A 25,894-nucleotide genomic window follows, 5' to 3' on the forward strand; every position below is an offset into this window, starting at 1 on the left:
TGGAAGAAGGAAATAGCACATACATACATAATGACTGGAATGGGTGGGAATGTTTGCAATCTAGTAGGAATAATGGGAACACGTACACAGAAGGATTACAGTGGTCTGGAATGAGCTGGAATATTTGTAATCCTGTGGGAATAACAATGGAATATATACTCAAGAACAAGAAAGGGTTGGAAACTTTGTAATTAAGTGTGACTTTCATGGGAATATACACACAGGGCTGGAAAGGATTGGAATATCTGTCGTCTGGTGGGAATAGCAGCAGTAAATAAAGAGAACTGGAATGGGATGAAATTTCTGTAATCTGGTGGAGGTAAAAAAAAAAATAGTGTCCGTCATGAATGAACTAAATAATCGGTGCACCAAACAAACTGACACTTGTGACCTTTACTGCAGTTTTGTTGTGCCAAGAAAACTAAACATATGTAAGAAGGTAGCAGAAGGCAGAAAAAAAGACCAAAATAGAAAGCAGTTATGACATAATGTTAAGCAAAAGACCATAATGTTACAAGTGTATGCATGTTTTTCCTTCATATCTCACCAATGTGACCAAAAGTTAAGACTCAGCAAAGCAAGATGGAAGATAATTTGCCAGCACGTAAATCAACACATTACTCACTCAGCTGTCACATGAAATCCAGGTTAATTCAGGCATAGGGAATATGTCCATTGAAAAGTCAACATACATGCACTGTATTAGCCTTTTCACTGCTCTTGATATCACTACATACCCACAAAGAACTGAGAGAATTCTTTGTTCTAAATGCTATACTGTCTTCTTTTCCTTTTTTCCCCCATGTTCATAAACAGCTGGTTCTTGTTTGTCTTGTCTTCATAAAACTACCTTCCATCTCTTCTTGTCAAAATTCTTATCATTATTCGTAAAACACTGAGGTATTTTTGTTCTATAGCTAATTCAAACCATTAAATTGTCTTCTTTTCCAGCAGCTTTCCTGACATTCATAACGCTGGTTCTTGCTTGTCTTCTCCACAAATCTGTCTTTCACCTCTAATGCTCAAGTCAAACTGCAGTCCTTTCACCCATTTCCCAGCCTGCCTTATCAACTCCAATAATTACATTTAGTTCCTGTGATCTTGTCCTACATACTGGAATCTTTCACTTAATGTATCAATACCATTCTATTCTAATCTCTTCTGGATTTCCTCTGAAACTGAACTAACTTTTGCTATCTTTCCTGATTACATTGTACTGTCTAGATATAGAAAAAAAAAATTTTTGTTCCTTTCTTTTCACTTTCTCGTAATGCTTATAAAAAAGTTTTACATTGCCTTCAATGCTCTAAATTCTATACATCACAGTGAAAAGGTTAATGTAACAAAGATATAAAAGTGAAAGAAAACTTAATAAAAAAGGCAGGAAGAGTGATACAAGCTGACAGACAAGCATACCTCATTACCTTCACAGATAAATGAAGTCACCTGAAGTTTTAAGTGTAGAGGAGCAACATTCATTCAGAAGAGTGTTAGGTGGGTTGGTTTATAAGAAGGACATGTGGTGCCCTTTCAATAGATGAGCCTTATTTTCTCAATTGGCACTCTCCTCCTACTCTGCCTGCTGCCTCAGTTCACTGCAAGAAACAGTGCTAGGGATGATGATGGTGTTAAGTAGAATGTGGTCAGTGAGTGTGAGATATTCTGAGAGAGTTTAGGCTTCATGGCTGTCTCTTATCCATCTTTTATAGCCTATCTCTACTTAACCTTTTCTTAATAACCACTTGTATCTTTTTTTAAGACCCTGGACAATCATGGTGGATGTAAGAACACAGAATTGTACAGGTTTACAAAGAAAACATCTGAGGAGACATAGAATACCTGGTAACAGCATAATAAAAATAATAAGGCCAAGGGCACCCAGGTAAATCCACAGCTGTGTGAAGCGCGAAGGAAGCCACAACACGGTGTAGGTGATTCTCCCGGACTTTTCTGAAACCATCAACAGTCAAAATTTCACCAAGACAATAGAAACTGTAATACTGAACTCTTTAATACTGTTCATTACATACTTAAAATACATCTGATATATTTCCATCATAATTCTATTCATCACGATATTTGCTTACTATCAAGGATTTCTTTCTATATCAACTCAGTTTTTTTTTTATCTCCTGAACTGATCTTACTGAATGAATCTCCTGGATATGAGAGAGAGAGAGAGAGAGAGAGAGAGAGAGAGAGAGAGAGAGAGAGAGAGAGAGAGAGAGAGAGAGAGAGAGAGAGAGAGAGAGAGAGAGAGAGAGAGAGAGAGAGAGAGAGAGAGAGAGAGAGAGAGAGAGAGAGAGAAATTCCCTTATTATATACTGTAGGAAGAGACAAACTTTAGAGCTTCTTATATGTATTGTAGGAAAGCCATAAACTTCATAATCTTTTTCCTTATACTGTAAGAGACACAGACTTCACAAGCACCTACCAATAACAGCTGCACCATAGCCAGCAGTCAATTTACCCATCCTGTAGGAGCAAGTAGGCACTGATATTTCGTGCAGCAGAGGGCCCAGAGATTCATACTGCCACCTCTGCTTCTCCTTTGGGAGGACCTCAAAGCCATGGGCGTGAGCTGCATGCTTGGTGGAAGTGAAGTGAAAGGAGTCGTGATCGTGCCCAGAGAATATGAAGGAGGCTTTCTGTTTGATGATTTCCTGCAAGTAAATGTGTCAAGCTAAGAATATTTTGACTGGCACCAGATTGGGGTTTTTCTATTTTCAATTACCCTTAGTCACTGTCCCTTTAATATAATAAATAAATAAATACTTATAAATAAGGAAGCTATTTAATAATTTTCAGCAAGTTATTGAATGCAACTGAGCATAAAAAGAAGCTTTCTGTTTTAGGACTTCCTGTAAGTAATCAGATAAAACTTGTACATTCTACTGGTAATAACAAAAATACTACAAATGCACCATAACTCACTGGCATTTTGCTTAATTTTTTTTCTTTACTTATGGTTGGGTGTACATAAGCCACTTTTTTGTGGTCAGTGGCCGCAGTGAAAAGTGGCTACCACAAGAAATGGTCGCCACTGAAAGTAGTGAGTAGGTGCACCTTGCACACGTGGCCACTGATAAGGTCAGTGTCATCATATGATAAGAAAGAAATATTTACTAAATACACACACACACACACACACACACACACACACACACACACACCTGACCTCTCACCAGGAACGGACGTGCTTCAGGCGCTCCCGAGCAGCCCAGGTCAGCCTGTTGACCTCTCCCCCTCTACCCTACTAGGCCTAAGAAGATGAGTGCAACTTTACAACATTATAGCAAAGGAACATTACTCCGCCACAGGAGAGGAACCGGCTACCCAACAGTGAGTGTTATTCATAAACTCAAAAGACTCGGTACATTCCGGAACCGTAGCCGCAGACAAGGCAAGCAAGTGATTAAAAACATTCATGTGCACACAACAACCAAGAGAGAAGTAACACAAAAGCCAGTGAAACACTATCAACACATTGAAGTGCCTCGACAGTGGTATGACCTCCCCTCGGTACTACTTTCCAACGCCACTTCACTTAACAACAAACTAGACGACTTAATCACCGCCGTCTCAACTTACGAGCCTGATGTTGTTGCCATCACTGAAGCCTGGCAGATAGTACCTGAAGAATGTAAAATCACCAACTACCAGCTCTTCCACCACCTCAGGACAGGTAAGAGAGGAGGGGGCTTAGCACTCTACTGCCGTAATAGCTTCCAACCTTCTCTTTTGCCGGTTACACCACCACAAGGAGTTGAAACCTTATGGGTGCGACTGTCTCCTTCCCACCACCCCCGTCACATCGCCTCACTGATACTGTGTTTAGTTTATCACCCGCCCCGTGCCCCTACAGCCACCGCCCTCATAGATCACATTATCGAGAACATGGATGAACAGCGAGCAAGGTATCCCTCTGCCAAAGTTATGGTGTGTGGCGACTTCAATCAACTAGACACTCAGGAACTGGAGCAACAACTCAACATCACACAAGTGATTGATTTCCCAAAACACGGCAACAACACCCTGGACCTCATCATGACTGACCTGACTCAACACTATTTACCCCCTTAGGCTCTCTCCCCCTTGGGACGCAGCCTGCACCTCTCCGTCATTTGGAGGCCCACGCCCACCATCGCGCACCTCGCCCGACATGACACCAAAACCTACAGGCCACTAACGGACTCAGCAACACGCCTATTCGGACAGTGGATCACCGAACACCATTGGAATGATGTTCTGCAAGAAGAAAACGTTCACAGGAAGTGGGAATGCTTCACTAATACCATCCTGGCAGCATACCACAACTACTTCCCACTAAAGAAAATGCGAACTCACCCAGCTGATGCCCTGTGGATTATGCCAAGAATAAAACGCCTAATAGAACATCGCAACAAGGCTTTCTACACAAATACTTCGCTGTACAAGACCTTACGCAACAAAGTAATCCAGGAGATCAAGAAAGCGAAAGCTAACCACTACCCAAGCAAACTCCACAACCTAAAACAAACCAATATCAGCAAGTGGTACTAAAAAATTAAGAACCTATGTGGCCTCACCAACCCATCAACACCCATCCCTGGCATCTCACACCATCCCGCCCAACAAGCTGCTGAGGAGATTAACATTCACCTTTCAGATATCTGTCAATCCCTTCCACACCTAGACCTATCCTCCCTCCCGACTTACCTCCCCGCTCCCGCCCCGCTACCCTTAATTCAGGAAAGTGAGGTCATTAAATCCATCCTTAAGCTGAAGCCTAAGCGCTCCACCACACCTGTTGACCTTCCCATGCGACTCTACCATGAGTTTGCACCTGAGCTGGCCGTCCCACTCTGTTCTATCATCAATGCCTCCCTATCCCAAAGCCAGTGTCCTGCTGATTGGAAAACAGCGCATGTCACACCAATCCCCAAGACATCTCACCCACAGTTCCTCAACGATATCAGACCAATATCAATCACTCCAATCCCAAGTCTCCTATGTGAAGATTTTATTTCCAAAGTCACTTACTCTCACCTCGCCCCCCACATAGACCCACAACAATACAGCAATGTAAAATCTTCCTCCACCACACACTGCCTCATCAGCCTCCTTGATTTTATTCACAGTAACTTGGATAAACGAAAGACCTCTGTAGCCCTCACCTTTATTGACTTCAAAAAAGCTTTTGATTTAGTGCACCACAACACTGTGATCAACAAAGCCATCAAGCTCCTCCCCCCCAACATCGTGGCATGGCTGGCAAACTTCCTATCTGACAGACAACAGGTAGTCAGGTACCAAGGAGCGGCCTCCACCTCTAAGCCCCCTCACTTGCGGCGTCCCCCAAGGGACCAAGCTTGGACCTCTCTGCTTCCTCCTCCTCATCAATGACGCGATGACACTCCATCCAGATGGAAATATGTTGATGACACAACACTAGGCGTCACACTCAACAACACAAATCCAGACTACACTCAACTCCAAGTACTCCTCAACACACTACACACATGGACGACAAACAACCACATCACAATCAACGCAAATAAATCCACAGTCATGCACATAAACACCTCTACTAGTGATGCTACAGTCCCGCCCCCCCAGGTCACTATTGGCAACAGTTCCCTCCAGGTGGTCAGGTCGGCCAAGCTACTAGGCGTGACCATTGACGACCAGCTCACCTGGAAACTTCATGTCAGCAACCTGGTCAAGTCTGCGACCTACAAACTACACCTTCTCCGGCGACTCAAGACCCTGGGAACCCCCGCTGGTGAGCTGGCAGGAGTGTATTCTTGCTTTATCCTGCCGAAGCTCACATATGCATCCCCTGCATGGTCTAGCTCACAGACCCTCACCCAGCGCCGCCAACTGGAGACAGTACAAAAACAGGCGTGTCGGCTGATCTTGGGAAGCAACTATACCAGCTACCAAGACGCCCTGCATGCCCTGAAGCTCAACACCCTACAGGACCGCCACGAACTACTCCTGGAACAGATGGGCCGCCGGCTGCTGCACCACCCCCGCCACCGTGACCTCCTCTCCCCCACTGCACCGCGTCCTCGTACCTCGGTGAGGCACGCCAACACACTCGTGCCCATCAGAGCCAGAAATGACCGCTACAAAAAGAGTGCTGTGCCAGCCTTGGTACAGGCAATAAACACACACTAACAAACTGCATTCCTTTATTCTAGTATAATATTAAGTTATTCTTGTATAATATTAAGTCTTTAATTGTTTTGTTTTTTTGTTTTTTCAGTTTGTACAAATACATCCACCCCTTTTCTGTAAATTTTCAGCCTTTGGGCTGCAATGTCTAATAAACTGTATTATTATTATTATTATTATTATTATTATTACACACACACACACACACACACACACACACACACACACACACACACACACACACACACACTCTCTGCCGACGCTGCACTGAGAAGATATGCTTGCTGAACAGCTAGCTCCCAAGGAACAAGCTACAGCAGGCATTAGAGCCTGACCTAGATGTATGTACAGCGGGGTTAGGGGACCATAGGGTTCTCCTATCTCCATAATAAATAAGTTTTTGGATGATATAGACAAAAAATGGAGAGAAAAACAAAACGAGTGGTGCAGCCAGAAATATGACATCAAAACAAACGATATCGTGTGAAAATCTGGGATTTATTGAAACACCTGTAGAACTGAGGAGATTGACTGAGGATAATATGGATAAAGACTTTTCTGGATTTAGAGACGAAACAGGAAATATGAGGAGGTTGATAAATGTAGAAAGAGAGTTAAAGTGCATGAAGGAAGTGACATCGAGTTTAATGGACAAACAGGACATACTGATAACACAAAACACAGAGCTGAGATTGATATAATCAGTCAAGGATTAAAAGAGGAGATACGAGAGATAAAGAAACAAAATGATATACAGTAAGCCCCATACTTAGCAAATTAATTAGTCTGGCCAAACTACCGCCAAATGCAAATTTTGCCAAGCATGAGTTCTTTGTACCATATAATTGCCTGAAAAATACCTCAATCAGTCTTTGGTCATTGCCAAAGTCCCTCTTTTGACCCCTAAAATACCATCTTTCGAGCTGAAATAAAATTTTTTGCCTTCATATATTTGAACACATGTACAAATCAGACCAATAAACAATAAATAAAGCTAATAAAATATGATATAAAGGCAGCAACCCGTTTCCCTCGCCCACTTTCGTCCTTACCCCCACCGGTACCACCTGTTGTAGAGGCCATGTTGGTGGTATATCACCAGAATTTGTTCCCACACTAGCAGAACAGAGGGTAGAACAAACAAAATGGCTGAGGGGCACTCTCACACTGCGTTCTAATAAGTTTAGAGAGAGGTCTGATGTCACTGGGGAGCCACGTGGTTCACCATGTGGCTGCCAAGTTTGAATTGAAATCGCCAAGCGTGCACTCGGTGGTCCATGGCCACCCTACCGCCGAAAGCGAATCTCGCCAAGCTGAGATTCGCCAAGTGCGGGGGCTTACTGTACTAAAAGTTACATGTCAAGACAATGACAACTCCTTAAGGAGCTTACAGAAAAAAATACAGGATGGGATTGAGGATAGGATGGAAGGTGGCTTGGGTGAAAACAAGCTGAAGGAACTACAAAATACATGGAAACAAGAACAGGAAGAGGAAAAAAAATAAAAATTTTCATAGGTAGTAAAGAGACAAATTCAGGAAAAAACAAAAGACCCTGTTATACAAATAATTAAGGATACAGAAGATCTAGTGAGAGATACAGTGGATAAAAGGAAATGTTTTGTGAGTTTTGGGATAAAGGAAAAAAAATCCAAACAAGTTCACGAGAGAACGTGAAGTGAGAGAATTGACCAAAACTATTATCAAACAGGTTCAGGACAGTACACATGAGTTGGATCATGATGTGGAGGAAGTGATTATAGTCCTGCTCGTCTAAGAATGTGGATTGGGTGCGGCCCCCATGGGAAATAGCGGGAGGACAGCGCTGCCATACCTTTAATCCCTCGTTGGCTACCCTCCTCTCTCCCTCTTCCTCCCTCTCTCTTACCCCTCCCTCTTCCTCCCCCTCTCTTTCTTCCTGGTCAAGGACACCGCAGCTGACCTCCCGTCACCTGTATGGATGGCGGGCATGATTGGTGTTGCTGCCGTGAAGATTTGAATGTGGTTTTTTTCTTACTTATGTCAGCTTATTTGAAAGTACTTTCCTTCACGATATAATCTAATTATAACTATGGAACTATTTACCCATCCCAAACCGCAAGTATATTATTTTTTTTTAGCAACACTGTAAAATATGTATGCCACGTTTCTTGCCAGGCTTATGAATATATTATCAATAATAAGTTTACTGCTCTCTCATACGTTGTAATACTAAGGCTAAATGCGTATGTATATTTGCTGACCATATTTGCTAAAGTTTTACTAATATTAGAACTCTGCTGCATCACTGGCTATGAGACATGCTTCACCACTGTACAGCGGGAATTCCCCAACAAGCCACACCCAATCCACATTGTTGGAGGAGCAGGACTATAGGTTGGGAAGATTTAGTGAAGGGGATAGGACACCAATGAAAGTGAGAATAGGATTGCAGGTGGCGGTGGAGGAAATTATGACAAGGAAAAGGAAGCTGACCAATGGTACTGAACATAAAGATACAGGCAACCTCCGCTTAACGAAGGGGTTACATTCCTAAAAACCTTCGTTATGCAAATTTTCATTAAGCGAACCAATTATAACAAGTTTAACCCCTGACTTGAGCTTCCATTGAGAGTAAACAAAGCGAGAGTGTATCATAGTACAGTAAAAGATTTAATGAAAGTAAAAATTATGAAGTTAAACATTTAAGCAGTTTAATTTAAGACTAAGTCATTATAATGTACACTAATGTATGTATGTAACTTTATAATGTTGATCTTAAAATTATGAAGGGAGGGAGAGTGGAGCGGGAAATATGCTAGCTAGCAACCTGTGGAATGTAAACAAAGGGTGCATCATTGTACCACATACAAAACTCATGTACCACATTTCCAAAACGTTTTCCATTTTATCCATTGCAGAGTCATGAGTTCAGGTGGTTCTTTTAGCTTGCAAGGAAGATATGATCTCACCAGCCTTTTTTAATAGAGTCTGCTGACTTGAAAATAGTAGACAGTAGATGGAGTCAAGCCATGGTGGGAAGCAATGCTATTAGTTTTCTCGCCTCTTTCGTGTCTGTGAATAATATCCAGCTTCATTTCGAGAGTAAGAGACTTCCTGGTCTTCTTAGCAATGCTAGTTGACATTGCACGGTGTTTTGGTGGCATGTAGAGTGAGGGAAGACGAGCTGCTGCTGACGCTGTTATTGTTTTGAACTAGGGGAGTGAGTGGTGCTTGTTTTGTCCACGAGAGGCGCTGGTGTATTCAAAAGCCTGTTGGCTTGCATGATACGCTGGGGTTTCAAACTCTGAAAAAATTACCAGGATAAAATTTTGTTAAAGCGAGTAAGGTGTTCGTTAAACAAGGAAATGGTAGTAAAAGGAAAGCTTCGTTGTAGCAAAATTTCATTGTGTGAACCTTCGTTAAGCAGGGGTTGTCTGTATATGGATAAAAAGAGATATTGAACTTAGAGGAGAGGGAAAAAGAGAAACTGCTAAGAAATTAAGCTAAGGAAAAAAAACAAGAAAAGAACGGTGATCAAGGAAAAGAATTTCTATTGGAGGGTTCGAGATATGAGACTAAAGAAGTGGTACCTTCGGAAGAAGGAGGAGGTCGTGGAGGAGGCAAGACATTAAGAGTGACTTATACTAATATAGATCGGTTGATATCCAGCATGTTGGAGGTTAAGGATTATTTGAAAGAGAAAAAACTGGATGTAATATGCATTGTTGAAACAAAACTAAGAAAGGAGATCCAGGTTAACTTTACAGAGGAGGGATATAATAGCTGGAGAAGAGACAGGAAGGATAAAGGGGGAGGAGGAGTGCTAATAATGGTTCATGATAATATATGTGTGGAAGATGTGCAATATGGTGAGGGCAAAGTGGAAGTGATGGGAGTAACAATCAAAACAAAGGAATTAAGAAAAAGGAAAATCATAGTTAGGTACATATGTGCCACCTAAGACAAATGCATGGGGAACTGAAGAACATAAAGATACACAGAGAGGTGATTAAGTGCTTAGATAATATTTTGAGAAGAGATGGAAGAATATTTTTAGTTGGAGACTTTAACTGTAAAAAAAATAAAAAGGAGAGAGATGGAAGTAATGGATAATGCTGGACAGTGGAGCGAAAAAGTGTTACAGTTGACTATGGCAAATACAATGGACCAGTGGGTGGAGGAGTCAACAAAGTACAGAGGGGAAGACGAGCCATTGTTACTTGAGTGTTCACAAAGAAACCAGAGCTCTCTTCCAGCATACAATACCTCAGTCCAATGGGAAGAAGTGATCATGTGATATTAGAGTTGGAAATACAGGAGGAGAATGGAATAAGTTACACAGAGGACTACAAAAAACCGAGATGAAATCATACAAGAGCAGATTTTGAAAAATTAAGGAACTTTTTTGCTGAAATTGAATGGAGAAACATCATGTACGAAAGGACAATACAAGGAAAATATTAAATATTCTTACAGAAATATAATGAAGGAGTAAAGAAATATGTACCTTTTCATAGAGTTAAGAAAAAAATACAAGCTTGGTACAATGCCAGATGCACAGAAGTGAAAAAGGCAAAAGATAAAGCTTGGAAGAAACTCATAAAGCAGAGAAATGACAATAACAGATAGCAGTACAGGGATGCAAGAAATGAATAATTTATTAGAGAAGGAAGAAACTTTGAGAAAGATGTTGTGAGTAAAACCTAAGTTGAGTCTAAGCTTTTTTACAAATGCATAAATGGCAAAATGAAGAACAAGGAAACAATAGAAAAAATAATAAAAGGAAGGAAGACATACCAAACAGAGAAAAATATGTGTGAAATAATGAATGAGAGCTACAAAACTGTGTTCACTGAAGAAGATTTTACAGAACCAAATACAACATTGCATTGACAAGGATTGCAGGAAATCACAGTGCACAAAGAGGATATTAGAAGATTATTGCATAAGTTGGTTGTCAGAAAAGCAATGGGTTTGGATGGTGTATCAGGCTGGATGCTAAAAGAATGTAAAAAGCATCTACTGGATCCAATTTGAGAAATAATTACAAGTTCACTAAATGAAGGGAAAGTTCCACTAGAATGGAAGAGAGCCAATGTAATACCGATATTTAAAGGGGGAAAGGCAACTGAGCCATTAAATTACAGACCAGTGTCACTTACAAGCATTATGGGAAAGTTGTGTGAAATAATCAACAAAAAATGGGTTAAACATCTGGAAGAACAAGTCATATCGAACAGACAATTTGGTTTCAGGACAGGATGGTTATGTGTGTCAAACTTGTTAAGCTTCTACTTGAGAGTAATATAAGGACTGGAAAGCAGAGATGGATGGGTGGACACAGTATACCTGGACATAAAAAAGGCTTTTGATAAAGTCCCTCATGGAAGACTACTTTGGAAACTAAACAACATAGGAGGACTGCAAGGAATTTTATTAGAATGGACAAGGGATTATTTGAAGGACAGGGAAATGAGAACAGTGATCAAAGATATATACTCATCTTGGGGTAAAGTAACAAGTAGCGTCACAAGTGTCAGTGTTAGCCCTCATTATGTTTCAGATTTATGTAAATGACATTCACAATGGGATAATCAATTACATTAAGAGTTATCAAAACCCGGGAGGACTGTTTGCTGTTACAGGAAGATATAAACAAAATCTATGAGTGGATTAAGAAGTGGAAACTGGAGTTCAATGCCAAGAAATGTCACATAATGGAACTAGGAAAGAGCAAAAAAAGACCAGTACGGAACTATTTGATGGGACAGGAACAAATAATGAAGACTAAAATGGAAAAAGATTTGGGAGTGATTATACAGGAAAATCTGAATCCCAAAAAACACATAAGCAAGATATTTGGAATATCATATAAAATGTTGACTAATATAAGAGTGGCATTTCAATTTATGGACAAAGATATGATGAAAAAACTCATCACAACTATGATACGTCCAAAGCTGGAATATGCAGCTCTGGTGCGGTCTCCAAGTTCTAAAATACATATAAGGAGATTAGAACGGATACAGAAGATTGCTACAAAGATGGTAATGGAACTAAAGGACCTAACATACAAAGAACGGCTGAAGGGAATGGGACTACCAACCTTACCCGATAAAGAGAATGAGGAGACCTAATAACAATGTACAAGATAGTCAATGGCATTGAAAAGATAGACAAGGAAGACCTCGTGCTGGTGACAGAAGATGGAAGGACAAGAGGTTATGTAAAAGATCAGGATGAGGCAGTGTGTGAAGGATATTGGAAAATACAGTTTTCCACACAGAATGGTGGAGAAGTGGAATGCATTTAATAATGAAGTTGTTACAGCACATAATGTGCATAACTTTCAGGAAAAATTGGATAAATGGAGAAATGGACACAGGACACTATGAGCCCTGCTCGAACCCTGTACAATATAACTAAGTAAATACAAATAAGTATACACACACACACACACACACACACACACACACACACACACACACACACACACACACACACACACACAGAGTAAACAAAGAAGAGGAAAGAGTACAGAACGTGATTAAAAAAGAAGTACAAGCATGGAGAGTCCAAGATAAGAAAGATAAGGCTGATTTTCAGGAGGTGATTCAAGAACAACTTAAAGAAAAAGAAGAAAATATGACAAGCAAAATGATAGGAGTCCTCAAGACAAAAGAAAATTTAGTTAGAGAAATTGCAGAAAAAAAGAAGTGTAGTCGTATTTGGAATAAAAGAAAAAAATATAAAATATAGACCAAAAAGAGAAAAAGAAGAAATGAAATCAGTCAAAGACCTACTGAAGAATCTAAACGACGAAGATAGGCAGAACTTGGAAGAGGAAGTAGAAGAAATAAACAGAATGGGACCATATCAAGAAGGAAATACGAGACCAATTAAAATATTACTAAAATCACAAGCAGCAACAGAAGAAATATTATATAGAACAACAAAACTGAAGGCTGCAAGGATATCTATATAAAGAAAATAGAAATGAGGAAGAAAGGAAGAGATACAATGAACTGGCAGCAGCAGTAAAGGAAAAGAATAATGAAAGGTCAGAAGAGGAGAAGAAGGCATTTTTTTGGAGAATTCTAGGAGACAGGATAAGGAAATGGTATATAAACAAGAAGGAAGAGAAAAAAGTGGAACAAGTTTAACTAAAAATGATAAAGGCAAAAGACTAAAAATGATATATATACGAACATAGACGGGGTTTTATCAAGTAAATTAGAATTAAGAGATTACATAAAGAAAGAAAATCCAGATATTGTATGCCTGGCTGAAACAAAACTAAATAAGGCAATCAAAATAGACTTGGACAATAGGTATAATGTATGGAGAAGAGACAGAGTGGATAAAGGAGGAGGAGGAGTCATGATTATGTTAAGGAAAGAGATAGTGATAAATGAAATGGAATGTGGGGAAGGAAAAGCAGAAGTATTGTATATTAAGATGCATATTAATAAAAAAGAGATAACAATCATTGTAACATATGTGCCACCAAAAACAAATTCATGGACCAATCAAGAATATAAAGACATGATAGGTGACACAATAAGGAGTCTAATGAGAATCGTTAAAGAAAGGAGAAAAGTGATATTAGTAGGAGATTTCAACTGTAAAGAAGTGGACTGGGAAAATTATGAAAGTGGTATGGGGGAAGAAGCCTGGGAGAAAGATTCTTGAACCTAATGATAGACAATATGATGGACCAGAGAGTAAAGGAATGCACAAGATTCAGAGGAAACGACGGGCGAGATTGGACCTAGTTTTACAAGGGGTATACAAATGAATGATGATATAAGATATAAGTGCCCATTGGGAAAGAGTGACCATGCAATATTAGAAATAGATATAGAAGAGGGAAAGGAAGATAGAGACGATTCATACAAAGGAGACCAATTAAATTACAGAAAGGCTGATATTGAGAATCTCAAGAACTATTTCTAAAACGTAGACTAGGAGGAGATGGAAATCTCAGAGACAATGCAAGACAAATATAACTTATTTTTGGAAATATACAAAACAGAAGTCAGGGAATATGTCCCAAAATATAGACCTAAAGAAGAAGGAAAGAAAGATTGGTTTAATGCAAGGTGTGCCAAGGCAAAGGAGAAAAGAGGTGGAGCATGGAAAAGGTGGAAGAGAAATAGGAATCCAGCAAATAAGGAAAACTTCAAAGCAGCAAGAAATGAATATGTTAAGGTGAGGAAGAGGAAAAGAACTTCAAAAAAGACATTGTCAAAAAATGTAAGGAGCAACCAAAATTGTTCTATAGATTCATAAATGGAAAAATTATGCCAAAAGAAATAATAGAAAGGTTAAAAGGAGAGAACGGCATGGTGGAAGACCCAAAAAGTATGGTAGAACTATTAAATAAAAAATTCCAGGAGGTCTTTACTAAGGAATCCAAATTCGAGAGGCCACAGAGTAATAGAGAGACAATCTATATGAAAGAGATTAAAGTAACTAAGCTTGAAATAAAAGAGTTAATGAAAGAACTGGATGAAGAGACGGCAATGGGACCGGATGAAGTCTCAGGCAGAATACTGAAAGAATGTAGGGAAGAACTAGCATCATAAAATGCTCAATAGAAAATGGAACAGTGCCAGTAGAATGGAAAAGAGCTGAGGTGGTTCCCATATATAAGAGCGGAAGGAAGGAAGAACCTTTAAATTACAGACTGGTATCACTAACCAGTGTAATATGCAAGATGTGTGAAAGAATAATAAAGAAACAATGGATCGAGTTCCTTGAAGACAACAAATTAATATCAAATAGCCAATTTGGTTTTAGAAAAGGACGGTCTTGTGTAACTAATTTATTGAGTTTCTATTCTAGAATAGTTGATAGAGTACAAGAGAGAGAGGGATGGGTTGACTGCATTTATTTGGATTTTAAAAAGGCGTTTGACAAAGTGCCACATGCAAGATTACTGTGGAAGTTAGAGGAGAAGGGTGGCTTAAAAGGAAGCACATTGAGATGGATAGAAAATTATTTGAGGGGGAGAGAAATAAGGACGGTAGTTAAAGATATGAAGTCAAAGTGGAGAGCAGTAGAAAGCGGAGTGCCACATGGGTCAGTATTGGCACCAATACTTTTCCTCATTTATATTAACGACATGCCAGAAGGAGTGAACAGCTACATAAATTTGTTTGCAGATGATACGAAACTGTGCAGTTATAAAGCAAAAGGAGGATTGTGAAATACTGCAAGAAGACCTAAATAAGATCTGGGAATGGAGTAAGAAGTGGGAAATGGAATTCAATGTGAACAAAAGCCATGTCATGGAAATGGGAAAGAGTGAAAGACGACCTATGGGAATCTATAAGATGGGAGATGGAGTAGAACTGGAGAAAGTCAAAAAGGAAAAGGACTTAGGAGTGACGATGGAAGAAAACAATCAACCAGTAAGCCATATTGATAGAATTTTTAGAGAAACATATAATTTACTAAGGAATATTAGAGTAGCATTTCACTACATGGACAAAGAAATGATGAAGAAATTGATAAGTACTATAATAAGACCCAGATTGGAATATGCAGGAGTAGTGTGGACCCCTCATAAAAAGAAACACATACTTTATTCCACGCCAAGTTCATGGTAGACATCTTCACTTTGTCCCAAGATGACTTGATGTTATCTAAGGCGTGCTTGATGTTATACAACTTCCACCTTTCTCTGATAGTGGGCTTGCCAGGCCCATCTGTGCTCTTTATCAGTTGCTGCATGGTTTGCCTCTGGTAGTAGTTTTTTAGTGTTTGCCATGATTATAATGAATATATTTGTGCTTACAATAGACCCTTTAATATTTAATTTATTCATCTAATTAGTAATGCATGTAAGTAATATGAAATGCAGTAGAGAAAAAGGGGGAAGGGGAAGAGAAAACAGGCTCCAAGGGTGGTCAAGTTAAAGTCAGTACTGTGAATGGCAGGGAGGTGTGGTGTGGATGACATCATCACCCCTGCTTCCCCGCGCTGGGCCCTCTTGGATGACATGAGCGGATACTATATCTGTGAATTTTTCTTACCGTATATCAAATTGAGGGTACTAATTTCCAAATACCGTAACTGTACATTTACCGGATAAAGAACTACCATATAACGAGGACTTATTGTATAGACATCCTGGGTCTGGACATTAACTGAATCTATAAGATAACAGTGTGAATGATGTACGTGAACATGTGGTGCTATTTCTGGCATATCCAGTGTGGAACAGTTGCCCTGATTTATACAGATAGATAGATTAACAGTTAACACCTACCAGTCTTATCCTCTTCTTTGTTCTGGTCAAGAGAGGCATGTGTGACAGAAGGATGCGAATTCTTCCATTCACTGGTGCCAGCGTGTTGTCAGGGAACTCATAGTCATCCATGGCCCGCAGCTGTAACAACACACATCTTAACAATTTGGCTAATGTCCTTATTTTGCCTTAAAGGATTAGATGGTCTACAAAAACAGTCACTTTGTTCGCACCTTGCATATCTCAGCCATTTTTTTCAATACTGCATGATACTTTTCCTAACTATTTTCCATGTCACTGAAAGCTGGAAGGAGAGGTGAGTGGAGAGGAGCTTTATTCTGTCCTGTACTATCTCTCTTCCCTGTGGCTAGTTAGTAGTAACTAAGCAGCCTTAAAATGACCAAAATGTCTGTTACTGTTTGGCTTTCCTTTGTATTCCACCTTGGAATGCCAATTCGATACTTGAAAACCTGAGTTGACCAGTGGGAAAACTAAATGTGGGCTTAGAAGCCATCATGAAGACCAGCAAGCACAACAAAACCAGGCAGGAATGCCAGTTGTGTGTGATGAAAAAAAGGCAGTACAGAGGATAAGGTTTCCAGTGCACATACTACTATTGTAAATGCACAGTATATGGAAAAAACTTAATATTCAAATCGTTTAATATCTGAATTTATGCATCCATCTTTTCTGGTGCACATCTTGAAAAATTCTCTTCTTAAACTGGCAGTGTTGACTACATCACAGGATCTCACACTTGCCTCTTTCAGCAGCACCATGCACCTCACATAGCTTCTTGTTCTTATAATTGTGCTAAAACCAAACACCATTTGAGCCGGTGATTATTTTCATAGGTGAGCATTATCACACTTTATTGTGGTAATGATATTGAGTCATTGGTTATCCAATAATTATTATTCCCATTTCATCAATTCATTGGGCACACTGTTTCTTTTGGTTTCAAATAAGTGATAATCAATAATTCTAATTTTTGGAGTATGGGTATATTGAAATTATAAATTTCCAAAATCAAATGTAGTTACTTTATTTAAAACAATATACTTTTCATTAGTGAAGAAATATATGATAAAAATCTAATTTCAACTTTTATAAAATTTTCTAAGTTTCCTCTAGAGACAAGAATAAAGATTTGAATTTATCAATTATTTTTATTTAAAATGCATCACTATTCTTCTTGCTAGTGTTGTAATTTTGGATTTGTCAGTTTATTAGTTACTGTATAATAAACTAATTGCCAGTTCTTGATTATCAGTTATTACCAATAAGGTTATCATTAACAATTTAACAGTTAGTGATAAATTTTCCTATCATGCCCAGCTATGGCTATTTTCTCCTATTCCTTCATTTGGATAATTTAGGATAACACAAGATGTGATGCTCTACAGTAGAGCAGAGTACCTTGCTGAGTATCACACTATCCATGTTTCACTATCCTTGAATTTGACAGGAGTCTTAAATTCTTATCCTACCGAGTTTCAAGAATTACTGATCAGTTTCATGATGCTTTGACAATAAAGAGGTGGGTGGCATCTACACTTGACGTGCCTTTTGTGGGCTTTATTTCAAATTTCAGCACAAATATTTGGGCCAGTGAACATCCTTCAATTCCTCTGAGACTCAGTGTTCTGCAAATCATAGTAGTGAATACAGGGGAAAATAATCATTCTTCTTCCTCTCATTCCTTGGATGAAGATAAGTGGCCAGGAACTTCCACTCCACATAAGGGGAAATATGCTCCCAAACAGCATCTTATTGAAAAAGATATTGGGAAAAAGTTGCAAGTTACTTTCTCAAGTCTCAAAAGTTGTTTTACTGGAGAAAAAATAAAACACCAGTAAACTGTGTTTTGGTAATGTATATTACTTCCATCTGTGATGAATACAAATTTCCCTTGTATGTTATAAGCAACAGACAGCAATACTTTTTCCTTTAGTATGTCTACAAAACTTATGAATTTAGACATTCATGTGAGTAAATGACAGAGATACTAGTGAATGAAGCAAATAAAGGAGGCTTGAGATGCCCCAGCTGGACTCCCAGCCAGGCTGCTGCTTGGCACACAAACATCCAAACACAGACTGAGAGAGTGCAGAAAGTTATTTCACTTCATTGCTTCACCTTTAAGAGACACCACATCACTTAGAGGAAGGATCAATAAGTGATTATATTATGTTTTAATAAATTGGTCAAGGTAGAGTTAAGAAATTTGTGATGGAAAGTGACCAATTCTACTATGTATGTTTTAATAAACTGGTCAAGGTAAAGTTGAGAAATTTGCGATGGAAAATTACCTATTTTTGTTGAAATGTCAAAACTAGCCTGGCTCAGAGATACATCTGGGAGGAATGTCTGACTTTTTTGTGGGGTTAATGTTCTTATTTTCATTTATGAAGTTCAATGGTTTACAAAAACATATTGTCACTTGATTCATGCCTTCCATGTCACACAGTTATCACAATACCTAGTCACATTTATCATAATCCTTAATCACAGTTATCACAATCCTTAATGTGCAAAAATACACATCTACTATTTGGTAAACATTGGTAAAAACATTGGTAAACAAATCAATGGCCAACCTGCACGTCTTCCATTCCCCAGAAAACTCATTATCTCCTCCTTACTTTGAACATATCCCGAGTATAAAGTTTAAGGAAATAATTACAAACGATCAGAGAATTTACAGAGATTCACTTTATACTTTGTGGCAACTGATAACTTCAAGCTGATAAAAATACACCTCAGCACATATGTACAAATTCAATATTTGCAAATACAAGGGACTTACCTGGATGAAGTCCACAAATTTGTACTGCAGTGTCATGCTTTGGTTGAGGAAGGAGTAAAACCGCTTCACTTTGTGAGGGGTCACCAAGTCGTTTCCTTCCCCTCCGATGTCATTGTCCCCCGGCACAGCGATGATGTGCTAGAGGTTGGGGTCTGGTCAGTTCACATTACTATTGCTACACACAACAATAATTTCCATTCAACAAATGTATATTCACATTTTCTTTTAAAGGAATATGATAAAAATTTAGCATCTCTATCTAGATATTCAAATGTTAAGGCTGACTTTTTTGTTGGTTATAATACTTCTGATCAAGAGATCAAAATGCTCTGGATAGCGTACAGGAGAAATTCATAGGAGCAAATCCTAGTTACTACATTTTTTACTTATGTGATGAAGTACCTGCGAGTCATTTGCATGAATTCTAGCATACTGTTCTTATCACTTTAATTCAAAGACATCCAAGAATACACTATATTGTTCATGCCATTATTTCTGCAAATTTCTACTTTGGAAACGGAATGGCAAAAAAATAATGGATTTTTTTTATTTCTGTGAAGGGGAATTAGATGCATCAATAAGAAATAAAGGCTGTCCAATACCCCAAGGTTGTGTTCTGCTTGCAGTGTTTGGTGTGGGTGATGTCTGGTACATGAACAATGGGATGAGGCACGCCAAGGTGGGAAGCATGGATCCCTTATGTTTATCTTATCAACTTCCAGGTTGTTCTTTTTAGTCTTTTCTTGTCCTCCTTACATGTGGAGTTCCTAGTGACCTACATCCATGTAACTGTTCACACCCTCTGGCATGTCATTTATATATATATGAGAAAAAGTATTGGCACCAATACTGATCCCTGTGGCACTCTGCTCTCTACTGCTCTCCAGTTGGACTTCATATCTTTAACTATCATTCTTATTTCTCTCCCTCTCAAATAATTTTCCATCCATCTCAATGTGCTTCCCTTTAGTCCATCCCTCTCCTCTAACTTCCACAGTGTGTGTGTGTGTGTGTGTGTGTGTGTGTGTGTGTGTGTGTGTGTGTATTTGCCTATTTGTGTATTAAAGGGCCCGAGCTAAGCTCTCCGTGTCCTGTCTCCTTGTCCATTCCTGTCATATCTCTCTTTTATCTGATTGACAACGACATCACTGCTCAGTTTATTCCACTTATCAATGCTACGATGCGGGAAACTGTATTTTCTCACGTCATTTAGACAAATGTCTTTTATTAGCTTTTTTCCATGTCCTCGGAGATGATTACTTGTGGTCACCTTTATCAACTCTCTGTCCAGTATGTTAATCTTGTTCACCAATTTATATATAGTTATCATGTCTCCTCTTGTTCTTCTCTCTTCTAATGTGGTCAGCCCCAGCTTCCTCAGTCTTTCCTCATAGTCTAACTCCCTGAGTCCTGGTACTATCCTTGTTGCCAGCCTCTGTACCCTTCCTACCTTCTTCACATTTTTCTTCATATGCGGTGACCGGACACAAGCTGCATATTCTAACTGGGGTCTTATTAAGGTACATAATATCTTCTTCATCATTCCTTCATCTAGGTAGTGGAATGCAAGGCCAATATTTTGAAGCATGTTATATGTTTTCCAAAAAATCTTGTTAATGTGTTTCTCCGGTGACAAAGTGTTTTGCACGGTTACTCCTAAGTCTTTCTCCTCATTGGTCTCTTTAATTTTCTCATCACCCAGCCTGTAATCCCAGTTTGGTCTGTATCTACTTCTTCCCATTTTCATAACATGGGTCTTGTCTATATTAAATTCCATCTGCCACTCCTTACTCCACTCATACATTTTATCAAGATCTTCCTGTAACTTGTTACAATCTTCCACATTCTTTACTCTCCTCATAATTTTAGTATCATCTGCAAACATGTTCATGTAACTGTCAATTCCTAATGGCATATCATTAACATAAATCAAAAACATGATGGGACCAAGCACTGACCCTTGTGGAACTCCACTGGTTACCTTCTTCCACTCGGACTTCCTTCCTCTCACCACTGTTCTCATTTCTCTTCCCACAAAGTAATTTTCCATCCATTTTTCTAGTTTATCATTTACTCCTCCAATCTTCTTTAGTTTCCACATCAGTCTATTGTGTGGTACTTTATCAAAGGCCTTTCTCAAGTCCAGGTAGATAGCATCCACCCATCCTTCTCTATGTTGTAGTATGTCAGTCACTCTTGAATAAAAACATAATAAATTGGATACACGATCTTCCTTTTCTGAAACCAAACTGTCTTTCACTCAGAATGTTTTCACTTTCTAGATACTCACTCCACTTAGCTTTAATTACTTCTTCACATACCTTGCACAATATACTAGTTAACGATACTGGTCTATAATTTAGTGGTTCCATTCTACTACCATTCTTATATATAGGCACAATGTCAGCTCTTTTCCACTCTTTTGGGACTAATCCTGTTCGTATGGAGGTTTCCACAATATCAAATACAGGGTTCAACAATTGATCCTTACATTCATTTAGCAACCTCCCAGATATGCCATCAGGCCCCATTGATTTATTAATATCCAGATTGCTTATAATTTTCCTTACATCTTCCTTAGTAACCATGATGTCCTGCATTTGCTTTATTTCCGTAGGCCTTCCTCCCATAAAATGTTCCTCCTTTGTAAACACTTTGCAAAAGTTGTCGTTCAAAATTTCAGCTATATCTCCAGCATCCTCATATACTTCTTCCCATTTTTACCTTTTCTATTGCCTCCCTTATATTTAGTTTTCCATTTATGAATTTGTAAAACATTTTTGGGTCACTATCACAGTTTTCCACCACCCTCTGTTCATATTCCTTCTGTGTTGTTCTCCTTACTTCAACATATCTATTCCTTGCTGTTTTGTAAACTTCTCTTGATAATACATCACTGTTTTTCTCAAGTTTCTTCCATGCCTTTTCTTTGTTCTTATTTGCTTCTTCACAATTTCTATTAAACCACTGTTTATTATTCAAAGTCCTCTTTCTGTAATATGGCACAAACTTTTTCACAGCAGAGTTATACAAATCCATAAATTTATCGTATTTCAATTGTATATCCCTTTCCTGGTATACCACAGACCAGTCAATTTCATTAAAGAACTCCCTTATATGGTTATAATTTGCCCTAATATCATTTAATTTTTCCTCCCTGCGTTCCACAATCTTATTCGTGCTTAATTCCGTATCCAGCTCAAAGCTTAGGACATCATGATCGCTTCTCCCCAAGGGACATTTATGTTCAATTTCCTCTTTTAGAGAGATACTCCTGGTAAATACCAAATCCAACCTTGCTGCAACATCTTGTCCCCTGCACCTTGTTGGTGATCTCACCCACTGTGTCATCAAGTTATTTGTTGCTACCTTTAACAATTCTCTGCCCACTCACCACCGTTCACCACTTGTAGTCTTCCCACACTATTTCTTTACAATTAAAGTCTCCGACTATCATCACTCTATCCTTTCTGATGAGTTCTTGCTTCATTCTGTCTAGAGTATTTCTCATCACCATTTGGTACTGTTCATATTCCCAAGCACTGGTTCTGGGTGGTATGTATACTGTTATAATATTAATGTCCCTCTTGCCATCTGTTATAAGCATACTTATCACTTCCTCATTTCTCTTACTATAGTTCACCTCCTTCACTATCAGATCTTCCTTAGTAAGAACCATTATACCACCACCTCCTTTATTTTTTCTATCATTTCTCCATACTTTGTAGTGTTTTACAACAAACCAGTCTAGCTTTATTTCGGGCCTTAGCTTTGTTTCCACTATACACATTATGTCCGGTTCGTTATTTCTTAGGTAATCCATACATTCTAGCCTCTTAGACAGAAATCCATCTATGTTCGTGTAAGTCACTTTTATTCCATTCCTAGTCTCTTTCTTCCATGTAATGTCTATTCCGCCTGTTTTATCCACTACTTCTTTAGCCTCCCATTTCTCATCCTCCAAAAAAACTTGGTCTTTTCCTCTGTTCTTTCGTCATTCCTCTCTTTCACTTCAGTTACAAGCTCTTTCATTTTCATTAGCTCATCCTGTGACATATTTCTTCTTATGTAAATTGTTTTGGTTTCCTCAAAGTCCTTAAGTTTCCAAGCCCTCCTCAACAAGGCCTCAGCTGCCACCTGAGACTTTAATTTCAATTTTAATGGTCTATTCTTGCCTTCCTCAAAAGCTCCCAATCTCACACTTTCTTCTACCTCAGCATATAGGTCCTCTTCCGCCACTGAGATCTTATTCAGTAAAGACTTAATCCCGTCATTTTCCTTATCCCTCCTATCCTGCCAGTTTCTGTTAGTTTCCTCCCTCAATCCTGTTATGATCACACATTTTTTTCTTTTCAGCAATATCTCTCACCACATACTCATTTTCCTTTAGTGCCTTTACCATTTCACTCTGCGTAATCACTTTATTTTCCTCTTCCTGCTTTTTCACTATCTCCCTAAAGGACCTTTGTACCTCCTGATGTTCATGGTTCACTTCTTTCATCCTGGCATCAATTAGATTAAGGCATTCCTCCTTCCTCAAGTCCCCTTCGGATATTTTCATCTCCATTTCTAGGAGTTTAGCCTTCGTCTCTTCATCTGTGTGTATTTACCTAATTGTATTTACCTAATTGTAACATACGGGAAAAGAGCTATGCTCGTGTTGTCCCGTCTCCATATCTATTAATGTCCAGCTTTTTCTTAAAATCATGAATATTCCTTGCGTTGACCACTTCCACGTCTAAACTATTCCATGCTTCCACCCTTCTATGAGGAAGCTATATTTTTCACATCTCTCCTATAAGTGGCCATTTTAGTTTTTTCCATGCCCTCTCGACATTCTTCCATTCCACATACACAGATCTTCCCTATCCATTTTTCCATGCCAATCATCACTCTGTATATTGCTATCAGGTCTCCCTTTCTCTTCTGTTTTCCAGGGTTGGAAGTTGCATTCTTTTCAGTCTGTCTTCATAAGTCAAATCTCTTAAGTCAGGCACCATTTTGTTGCAGCCCTCTGTACTTTCTCTAGTTTCCTTATGTGTTTCTTTAAGTTCGAGCCCACTGTATTGTTGCATATTCAAGCCTCGGTCTTATCATTGCAGTAATTATTTTCTTCATCATTTCTTCATCTAGATATACGAACGCCACTCTTATGTTCCTCAATAAGTTCAATACTTCTCCAATTATTTTGTTTATATGTCTCTCTGGCGATAGGTCATTGGTAATTGTCACCCCAAGGTCTTTTTCTTCATGACTGGTTTTATGTCTTCATTTCCTATCTTGTACATACTCCTGATTCTTCTTTCACTCTTGCCAAACTCTATTTTCTTGCATTTTGTCGTGTTGAACTCCATTTGCCATGTACAGCTCCATTTCCATATTCTGTCCAAGTCTTCCTGGAGTAGTTCGCAATCTTTGTCACATCTCACTTTTCTTAACAATTTTGCATCGTCTGCAAATAGGCTCACATAACTGGACACCCCATCCACCATGTCATTTATGTAGACTGCGAACATTACTGGTGCCAACACTGATCCCTGTGGAACTCCACTCTCCACCAATCCCCATTCTGATGGTCTGTCCTTAATTATTGTTCTCATTTCTCTTCCTACCAAAAGTCTTCCATCCATTTTAGTAAACTGCCATGCACTCCTCCTACCATTTCAAGTTTCCAGATCAGTCTCTGGTGTGGTACCTTATCAAAGGCCTTTTTTAAATCCAGATATATTCCATCAGCCCAACCATCTCTTTCCTGTATTACATCTATCACCCTCGAATAGTAACATATCAGGTTTGTCGTGCATGAACGCCCTTTCTAAAACCAAATTGACACTCACAAAGTATGTCATTTTTCTCCAAGAAGTCTGTCCATCTAGTCTTCACCACCCTCTCACACATCTTAGCTACCACACTTGTAAGTGACACTGGTCTATAGTTCAATGGGTCTCTCTTGTTACCTGATTTATAGATTGGGACAATGTTAGCTCTTTTCCAGTCTTGGGGCACTACACCTTCCCTTAATGAGGCATCAATTACTTCACAAACTTTTTCTGCCAATTGCTCCCTGCATTCTCTTAAAATCCATCCTGATACCCCATCAGGTCCCACAGCTTTTCTCACTTCTAAACTCCCCATCATGTTCTTGATCTCCTCCACAGTTACTTGAAACTCCTTCATAATCCCTTTCTGTTCCATTACCAGTGGTTTGTCAAAAGCAGTCTCCTTTGTGAATACCTTCCGAAAGCATCCATTCATAGCCTCTGCCATTTCCTGGGATCTTCACTGCATACTCCATTTACTTCTAAACTTTCAATACTTTCTCTATTTTTGATGTTGTTGTTCACATGTCTGTAAAAAGCCTTGGTTGGTCTTTACATTTATCAATTATATCCTTTTCTTGTTTCTTTCTTTCTTCTCTTCTAATCAACACATATTCATTTCTTGCTCTTTTGTAACTTTCCCACTGCTTAATCCGTCTTTTCCTTCTCCACCTCTTCCATGCATCCTCTTTTCTTGTTCTAGCCTTTTCACATCTATCGTTAAACCAGTCCTGCTTTCCAACTTCTCTATGTTGTCTTATTGGTACAAATTTTTCTCACCTTCTTTGTATATTTTTATAAATTCCTTCCACTTTTCATTTGCTCCTTAGCACTCTTGAATTTCATCCAATTTGTCTCTTGAAAGAATTTCT

General features: G+C 38.9%; 1 protein-coding gene across 2 annotated transcripts in view; it reads right to left on the reverse strand.

Annotated features, from left to right (window-relative positions):
* Nucleotides 1-371: 371 nt before the first annotated feature.
* The window catches only part of LOC123498837, a 56,563-nt gene continuing 31,040 nt past the window's right edge, over nt 372-25,894 (reverse strand). For both annotated transcript variants that reach the window (XM_045246299.1, XM_045246298.1), the window contains exons 5-8: nt 19,204-19,341; nt 16,416-16,535; nt 2,435-2,663; nt 372-1,950 (exon numbers count right to left, since the gene is read on the reverse strand). In XM_045246299.1, coding sequence (XP_045102234.1) covers nt 1,721-1,950; nt 2,435-2,663; nt 16,416-16,535; nt 19,204-19,341 — 717 coding nt within the window. In that variant the 3' untranslated portion in view covers nt 372-1,720. The remainder of the gene's footprint in view (nt 1,951-2,434; nt 2,664-16,415; nt 16,536-19,203; nt 19,342-25,894) is intronic.

Source organism: Portunus trituberculatus, chromosome 48 (genome assembly GCF_017591435.1).
Source record: "Portunus trituberculatus isolate SZX2019 chromosome 48, ASM1759143v1, whole genome shotgun sequence".
NCBI lineage: Eukaryota > Metazoa > Arthropoda > Malacostraca > Decapoda > Portunidae > Portunus > Portunus trituberculatus.